The following is a 9,737-nucleotide window of genomic DNA, read 5'->3' as shown; positions in this document are numbered from 1 at the left end:
AATATTCTGGACTAAACACATGCATTTAATTACTTAGTTTAGAATGTCATATTCACAATAATCCGATCCGGTTTCCGGAGGATTCCGCCCTGCTAACTGCTAAGCATCGGATGTCCACGTTCTTCTGCAATACAGATAAACTTATTAAAAAAGGAATGTTTGTAAAGATTATAGATTTCTGCTAATATAAGAAATGATAAGTTGATGATACTGAGGAAGGAGCAACCTGATTAAAAAGGAAAATCCGGTTGTTGTCCGCCGAAGAATATCCAAGGTAACATTTCCTCCGGGATATCCAGCAGTTCATCAAACTCTGGCTCTCCGGCGACCTGCCAGGGGATTGGCGACGAATTCACAACAACTGCTTCGTCAACGTTCAGTGAATTAGTGACGACTGGGTGGGTTTGTACATCATCCAACAGGCGACGATCATGAACAATAATGTCTGCTGAACTTTGAACAGTTTGAGGTGGTACTCTTACATCAGTATCAGTGACGGAATTAGTGGACACTGTCACTGAGCTTCCCAACTCATTATTATTACCGTCATTTTGGGACGAAATTTCATCATTCACAGCAGCAATAATTTGTTCTTGCGGGGGCATGTTTCCTTTATTATTGGTTTCTTCGACTACTGGCATAAACCCGAAGTTTTTGTGACGGGGGCGTCTAGGTTGAGAGGACGAGAATTGCATTGTTCGTGACCGGCGACGATTTCCATGCTCCTCTACTGGCCTCCATTTGTTGTCACGACACCTCTGCAGATGACTAGCAACTTTTTCTCTTGTCAGACCTGGCACTTTCATCATCTCCCATATTTCCTTGGGATAGCAATCTATTCGTCACAAAAAATAAACAGTAATTACAAACATAAGCAAAAGTTGTCAAATAGATCATAAATTTATCAACTTTATACAATTGAGTCAATAAACTTAAAAGGTGTGCAATCAAACCATCAAACAAAGAATGTCGGTTTAATTGCACACTTTTTAAAGTTTAGTAACTCAATTGAACATATACAATTAATTTAGTGACATATTTGACATTTTTTTCTAACAATAATATAATGAAGTTCGAACACGTCTACATGTTACATGTGACCAGTAAAAAAAATATATATTACGCCATACCCAAAATAATAAAAGTAAGGTGGGGTAACCCCAACCAATGTTTTGAATCCTTGCTCTCTTTGTTTGAGCCGATGAACTATGGATAATTTAGATTGGTTTACTTCTTTGTAATACTTTGCTAGTTAAAGTCACTAAATAAGATTTACTCACACTCGAAAGGGTGAGAGGATTTCTCTTGTCATCCAAATAACTATAAGGTGAGAAAAGAACGTACTTCCTGCTCCAAGCTGATTGACGGCATCAATGAATTTGGCATGGAGCTCTTCAGTCCACTTAAACTTGGCTCCTCTTCTCCTGGGCAAATGATTAATGTTGTTTGAATCTGTCGCAGTCTGATTGTCGGTGAAAACAATGTTGTTTTGTCCATTGATTAACGTTTCTGCCGCCATGCTTATATTCAAAGCCTGACTACTGTGATTCATCAGTCTTCTTTCCCTATACACATGTTGCCACAGGTACTTCAACATGTCTACCGGAAATGGTTTTTCCAGGTAAAGGAACACTCCTTTCTCTATAGCGCTCCTTGCCACCTCATCTCCATTTTCATCTTTTTCGTCACTAATCTCTGCAATATTGATTAAACAATAATGTTTACCAGATTATATTAATCTTTGTAAAATAAATATATATGACACATAAAATGGGTCGAAATAAAAACGGTTTTAATGGTAGAATAAAGTACTTACGAACGACAAGGAATTTCCTTTTAATGGCTTCTTGGAGGAGTTTAACGTTAACTTTCTTGTCTGGTTGGTAAAAGTTGGCCATTAACACATCAAATTTCTCCTCGCCATTATAGAGTCTTGACAGTGCACGGCTTGCACTTTCCACCACAGTCACTGCCAAAGTCAATTCAAATTAATAATTAATTCCAAATTAAGATATATGATTAGAGTGCATAAATTTAATTATTTTAGCTGAAAAAATATTGCATAATTCAACTATACGTACTAAAAGTAAATAATGAATTAAATAGTTTAATTTAATTATTTTTTTCCATTTTGATGCTGATCTGACATATTTAATTTACACATAAAACCATGCTTTTATGTAATAGCTCCGTCTAATTATTCACAGGAATCACAGCACCACATAGTTCACACATGGCGCAATCTACTTATTATGCCTTAAAATTATTAATATTTACTTGTTGTTATAAATATAATTAAAGCAAGGAAAAGATGGTTGTTTTTTTTTTTGAATGCGGAAAAGATGGTTGTTAGTTGTACGTATACGTTACTTTTTACCATTAATAAGGGAAATAAATAAATAAAATAAAGATGAATCCTCCACTAAATTTGTTTATTTAGTTTGCAAAAATTCTATTTAGATTTTTTAAAAAAAAATAATTAAAATATGTACCCAATTACGCATCATGAGATTATTTGAGCTGTGTACGACAACTGTTTTATATATATGTAAAAAAAAAAAATTGATTTACTTTGAATAATTTATGTAAACCCTAAGAATATTTTAAAAGATATTTTGAGTGAAAAAAAAAAACGAAAAATATAATTAAGAAAACAATATTTAGTACTATACTCCGTATTTGATGGACATATATTACATGTAATTAATTATCTACAGATTTAGTACCTGCATGCAGTGATCTTTTTATTAAAATCAATGAAAATTTCATACTTTAGTCTTTCGCTTTCAACTATGTTGACTTAAAAGGTTACTGTTTTTGTTCTACCAATTAGATTCATGCGGCATGCAAAACACTTAACACAAATAAATTTTATTAAAAATCTTTAAAAAATAAATTTATATATTTTTTAAATTAAATAAAGAGACAAAGAATTGAAGTTGATAATTATACCTTCATACGAGAATTGCTTAAGAATCTCTGCAATTATCGAAGTTCCAAACTCTTTGGCATTGGCGACGAAATTCACGCGATGCTCAACTATTAACACATGAACATCATGCATACGCCGTGGCGGCTGGAAATCATCAGTAACAACCTGCGGGAAACTGTGACAAAAACCTCCGAATTCTCCCATGTCGACTAGCCGAAAATTGTGAGGAAAATTAGGAAAACCCGCTGCCATAAGTACTGTTACATTGTTGATATAGTGCAATTAAGCTTGCATTGGGTGGGCGGCAATATACGCATAGTACGTGCACGTACATATTTAATGCTGATGAGTGAGTATTATGAGTAGGGAGAAGAATAGGATAAGACTGAATTAATGCCACTCCTGCCTCCATTAGCAACTCACTATGTTAATTGTGCTCATTAGCGAATAACTATGTTACATCATACAAGTAAGACCGGGTTAGTGCATATCATCAGATAGTGATTGTAAATTTTTCAGCATGTAACTGATATACTAGAATACATATTGTGGTTTCTATGGAACCAGGTTAATTAATGATGTTCTTAGCTAATCATTTTAATTATTACATCGGAGTTATTAGATGTAGTTGAACACAGAGGTGTATATATATATATATATATATATATAATCAAAGTTGAAATCGGTTCAAATTTATACTTCAAGTATAAATTTGACCCGTTTAAGAAAATATATTTCAAATTAATTGGTCTCTGTTTTCAAAAAAATTAATTGGTCTCTAAGTATTTGGGATCAACAAAAATATGGTATAATTAAATAACTTTACACCAATTGTCCAGGTTTGGCTCACTAAAATATCATTGAATATATATGGATTGTGTTCTGGAAGATGTTTGGAGCATTTAAAGAGTTTTATTATGCTGAGCTGAAAACGCTCGATAAACGGACTAGTTATGTGTTTTTATCATGTGGAGTTGAATGAGTTATTACTCAAATATTAATGCATAGTTGACATTCTTGTATATTGGACTCGAAATACCGGAATGGCTTTAAGTGTATGTTAAAAAGCATTTATGTGACCCTCATTATTTTATTAAGATTTATAACAAACGATTTTTTTTCTTTTTTTTTTCTTTTATTGTTTATTTTTGCGATGGACCTGCACATGGCGGGCACAATCTAACCTTCTGAATTTTACTTCTTCAGCATCGGCTAAAATAAGCTTCAGCAACTCATTCGAGGGATCTTCTAAAACGATAGTACCACACATTCCTTAATCTCACCGAGATTAGCCTGAGATTAATGCCACGTACTGTTGCCTCCATTAGCAACTAACTATGTTAATTGTGTTCATTAGCGAATAACTATGTTACGTTATCCAAGTAAGAGCATGTTAGTGCATTTCATCAGATAATGATTATAAATTTTTCTACAAGGCAGTAATATCCACGAATACAAATGGTGGTTTCTATGGTCACCAAGTTTAACGATGTCCCTAATCATTTTAATTATTACATCGGCTAAAACAGTAGTACCACACCTCCGTTAGTCTGGCCGAGATTAGCCACGAAATTCCTCCATAACATGCTTAAATAACACATCTTCAAAACTCGAAACAAAGAACTTACCATCAGTGATGAGGGTAATAATAAAATCACTAGTGCCATAATCCTCATCCAATTCATCACCTTAACAACAGCTTCAGAATCACGTTCCACTGCACCACCATCCTACGCAAACCCTTCTCCCTACCAAGTCGTAGACCGTACCCTCCCTTAGGCCCCGCAACTCAGCAAGGAAGCTATAAGTGAAATCAATATTAAATACATACTAATTTCACTGCACTCATTATCTTAAACTTATCATTATCGGTCTAAAGTTACGGATCTCAATTCAAACCCGACACCGTAATTAAAAACAAGAATATTTACTAGAATTGGTGGGTGCAGGAAGCAAAAAGAGGTAATTTAGTGGAAGATGAAGTCAAAGGAATTAGGAATCCAAATTAAGAAGGAATGAGGGTGATATCTCTCCACTTGAGTCAACAGGGATGGGATCGAAAATGCAATTAACAATGGTGGGTCACCTAACTCCAAATATATTCCTTTCTTCCACCATCACATTTTCTTTTTGTTTTCTTTTCTTAGCCTCTTCCCACATAACATATGATGATGGCCTAGTCTGCTTTTTATTTATTCAAATCACCTTCTAGAAGGCCTCACCTACATGTTTATACATAACAAATTATTAATAAAATGGACAATTTATCGGACAATTGATTTAGTAAGCACAATAATATTTTAAATTTGACTCCATGTGAGAGCTGTCTATTGTTATTCTTGATTTGAGCTAGTTAGCTATGACAACCTAAATTAATTTGCCTCCTTGAGGCCAAGAGGATTTTCCTGTAAAAAAAAAAAAAAAAAGAAAAAACATTGGAAAGGCCTGCTTAGCTTATAGCATAATTAGCTACGAATTCAATTTTAATAAATTATATACAGATTTTATTTTTTGTTGATAATGTCGAGTACAACTATGTAACACCCATGTTATTATAACTTAAATAATTGTTTATTTCAAAGCATCAATTACCGTAATTTAGTGTCGAATTGCGCAATCATCCACTACTAATTAAATGAACGTTTGAAAAATAATAAAGTTGATGACATATAGATATCGGAATAATATCCATAGCATGCGCCTACCAAACTTACCACATTTATTATTTCCATTGCAAATTCCAGTAATAATTTCGTCACCGGAAGGGAAAAAAAAAAAAAAAAAAAAGACCGACATTATCTGTACTACGTTACAGAATCAAAATATACATCATCGTAAAAGAAAATCATTTACTTTGTGATAATTAAAATTTGCCGATAATTACCACTTCAAGCCTTTAAATTTGATTAATAGTATTTTTTTAACGCTAATTTTTTTAAGTACAATAACTTTTTCATATTGGATAGTCATTCTAAGTTTTCATCGACAATAACCCTCATACTTAATAAACCTCATAATAAGGATTACGGAAACCGAAAGACATTTCCAATTTTGAGGTCTTGTTGGTAATAAATAATTTAATTTCGCTTAATTCGAATTTTAAATTTTACCCGGCCAACAAGTCAACAAGACAACTAACTGCATGCATACGAAGGTAGGTAAATCATCGAAATTTTTAATAATTTATTACTCCGTATTATACATTCAATAGGCAGTGTAATAGTTTGAATAGTTTGAATATTTTGAATATTTTGTTTTATTGGGATTAGTGTCCAAGGAAGCTGCAAATTATGTTGTAGAACCGTGTCCACCTTGCAAGGTCGAAACGGTTTCAAAACGGCATCGTTTTGGTGGAAAATGATGATGTGTCAATTAAAAAAAATTGTTTTCTTTCGCCGCTAACGGCGTTTATTTTCAACAAGTCTATGTTCATAATTACTGAACTTTATGTTTATAATTATAGAACTCTATGTTCATAATTTTTGAACTCCATATTCATAATTATTGAACTATATATTCACAATTATAAAACTCTATGTTCATAATTATAGAACTATATATTCACAATTATAGAACTCTATGTTCATAATTATAGAACTATATGTTCATAATTTTTGAACTCTAGAAGTCTATGTTCATAATTACTGAACTCTATGTTCATAATATTTGAACTCCATATTTACAATTATTGAACTCTATATTCACGATTACAGAACTCTATGTTCATAATTCTTGAACTCTATATTCACAACTGCAGAACTCTATATTCACAGTTACGTAACAGTATATTCACAATTTTTTTTATGTCGCTGCATTCTTTTGACAATTTTTTTTTTTAAAATCTGAATGGTGGAGGAAAAACGATGCCACTAACGGTACCGTTACTCCCGAATTGCAGAACGGCGTCATATTGAAAGATGGACACGGATCCATGGCATAACAACTCGAAGCAAGCTTAGCGGGCTTGAGGTAATTGTATTGGGCCAAAACGAAGGAGGGAATGGGCCTCGTTGCCGAGAAGATTAACACAGGAGACGAAATACTAATCGTTATACTATGAATCATGGTCCATATTTACATGGACTTTAGGAGAAGAAGAATTGATAATAAATAAATAAATAAAAGCAAGTGGCAGGAGATGCAGATTGAATGTATATGTAAACCTAAATTTACCGAACAAACGAGCCTTACAATTAGGCATAAATTAGAGACAAGAAAACCAAAGTCAAGACGGCCGGTACTTTCTTTTCCCAAATCCGTTGTTTGTTTGTTGTAAATTTCTATAAATAACTTCAATTATAGCTTACAGATGGAGCCCACCAACATTATATATAGAATTCGATTCATCCTCAGCACATATGTTACGTTGTTAGATTAGAGTTGTTTGCTATTTTCTATTTTCTGCCTCAACAAATTGACTGGATCAAGTGGAGTGAGTTGTTGCATTTCTTCTAGAAACCCTAAAAACAACAATAAAATCAAGGAATTGATGACTTTCAAGGAATCTGATGAACCACTATATATAATTCAAATTTTTTATCTTTGGGTGACGGTAGCCCAGCTTATGTATAGCAGTTTGTAAATCGCACAAGAATGGTAAGCTACATTCAAAAAATTCTATGCGAGGGACTCGATCAAAAAATATTAATAAGAATCAAATTCGTGATTTTCTGGTATAAGAATCATACTCTAACTACTCGGTCATAACCCGTTTTGGGACATATAATTCAGAGTTTAGGATAAATTTATAATTTATTACAATTAATTACTATTTTTGTGACAAGATATCATCAATAGATTAGTTTAATTTGGAATAATAAGAAAATTGCAGTAGTTGGGAGGTCCTTCTTCCTTGCCACTAAAAGAAAATGTTTTTTATGCAACAAAAATCATGTGGGTTGACAAATTATATATAAGTTTTTTTTAAACCTTTACTTTTTACGTTATATGATATGATTAAAAACAATACATATTATGTAGGAGGATAGAAAAATATATTTAATATACATTATTTGTGTCTCCTTTTGAGGTGTTGTATTTTGACTTATAAAATTAAATTAATAATAACATACAAATACATATATGTGTATGAAGCGGGCCGGAAGAGATATATAATACACAAATGATGACATGACATACAACTTCAATATATATAATAATTAATATATAACAATTCAAGCAAGCTTCTAGAGCATAAGGTCTCTATCAATTTTCCTACCAAACATACCAAATAATTCACAGGGAAAAAAAAAAAAAAAAAAAAAAAAAAAAAACAAAAAAACAAAAACAAAAACAAAACTTGAACAAATGATAGATCAAAGCTATCCTAGCCAGTACACATCAAAATCAAGGTCTCTAGTAGGTGCCTAATTTAAGGTGGGGATCGGATGACTTGCCGACCACGTAGATAGGAAGAGGTATGATGATTGAGAACATGTACATAAGAGACAACATTTGATTGTTGAAGAATAGAAGAGAAGATAAAAAAAGAAGGTATGAATTGGATGGGAGGAAGTGAATTAGGTATAGTTTAGAAACTATAAATTAGTGTTTGATGATTATGTGGAGTGTGAAAAAATTAGGTGACACATGATCAAATGGGAGTCCAAGAAGTTAGAAAAGTATAATAATGCATGGTTGGTTAAATTTTACCAAAAAAATAATAATAATAAAAACTAATGTAGTAATCGGACCAATTTACAATTATATATATTTTCACAATCAATCATTTAGAGCATTGGATAGAAAAGATTTTTCCAAAAAAAAAAATTAATTAAATTCCTAAATTTTGAGCAAAATGATATTTTATATTGTTTAGTTCATGGAATTTATTTTTCAATAGAATTAGAATTCATCACATTTGAGGAAAAAAAAAATTCTTTGCTCAACAAAGGTACTTAGTTTTCCATGGAAAAAAATTTCTTTGTTCACTTGGTAGACAATTTTTCCCTCGTAGAACTTTCTTAATTATTATTTTATTGTGACATATGGTCTTTATACTCATTAGTCCTTACAATTCTGAACTCAACCAAACGAATGAATCAATATTCTCATTAATTTCTTTTCTACCAACCAAACAATCGAATCAATCTTTCTGGTAATTTCTTTTCGCGAACCAAACATGCCGTTAAAGAAAAAGTTTGTATCATTTATTGTTATATTTACTATTTAAATGTTAAATCAAGTTTGTTAATGTAATTACTAAATATATAAACTTTATTCATTAATTTTAAATTAATTAACATACAAATTAAACCATTATTAAAGGGTTTAAAAAAAAACCCATTATTAAAGGAACTATACATAAAATATGTTTGAAAAAATAATTACTTTGTGAAGAGAAAAAAATAAAGAAATAAAAATATTATAACCTATTTATTTTCCTACCTCTTTATTAAAAAGTACTAATGGTAAAATAGAATAAATATAATGAAATTAGAGAGTAGTGTACTATGTAGTGTGATGACGCATCTGTTATCATTTTAAATGGGTGCAATGGTCATAAGATCGAACCACTTTGGTGATGATAACATTGATTATTTGAATTGAAAAAAATTGAAAAAATATATAACATACACTACTTTGTAAATAATTTTTTTATTATTTAAAAAAAAAAAAGACATTGTACTGTTAGCAATAATGGTAAAAACAGAGGGTGCAGAAAGCAAATAAATAAAACTACATGAAAAGTAGAGCTACCTACCAAATCCAGCACTAACTTAATTGCTGCATAGCAACCACTCGTCTTTCTCACCAACTCGGTCAAATACCTGCATTCAATCAAACTCTCTTTTTTTTTTCCTTT

The 9,737-nt window shown here is 31.6% G+C and overlaps 1 protein-coding gene across 1 annotated transcript; it reads right to left on the bottom strand.

Moving 5' to 3' along the window:
* Window positions 1-230: 230 nt before the first annotated feature.
* LOC109193858 (two-component response regulator EHD1-like) lies at window positions 231-3,136 on the bottom strand. The gene is made up of 4 exons (XM_019344689.1): window positions 2,953-3,136; window positions 1,817-1,969; window positions 1,345-1,695; window positions 231-835 (listed from the first exon to the last, which is right to left on the bottom strand). The coding sequence occupies exons 1-4, from the start codon at window positions 3,134-3,136 to the stop codon at window positions 231-233; spliced, it is 1,293 nt and encodes a 430-aa protein (XP_019200234.1).
* Window positions 3,137-9,737: the final 6,601 nt, after the last annotated feature.

The sequence above is a fragment of the Ipomoea nil genome, unplaced genomic scaffold (assembly GCF_001879475.1).
Source record: "Ipomoea nil cultivar Tokyo-kokei standard unplaced genomic scaffold, Asagao_1.1 scaffold1932, whole genome shotgun sequence".
Taxonomy (NCBI): Eukaryota; Viridiplantae; Streptophyta; class Magnoliopsida; order Solanales; family Convolvulaceae; genus Ipomoea; species Ipomoea nil.
This window is presented reverse-complemented; position numbering and strand designations above follow the sequence as displayed.

Bases quoted from the DNA above. Each gene is read 5' to 3' on its own strand.
- LOC109193858 (XM_019344689.1), bottom strand. From the start codon at position 3,136: ATGGGAGAATTCGGAGGTTTTTGTCACAGTTTCCCGCAGGTTGTTACT. The intron at 1,970-2,952 runs GTATAATTATCA...TGACTTTGGCAG, and splicing joins TAAGCAATTCTCGTATGAAG to TGACTGTGGTGGAAAGTGCA. The intron at 1,696-1,816 runs GTAAGTACTTTA...TCAATATTGCAG, and splicing joins AAGGAAATTCCTTGTCGTTC to AGATTAGTGACGAAAAAGAT.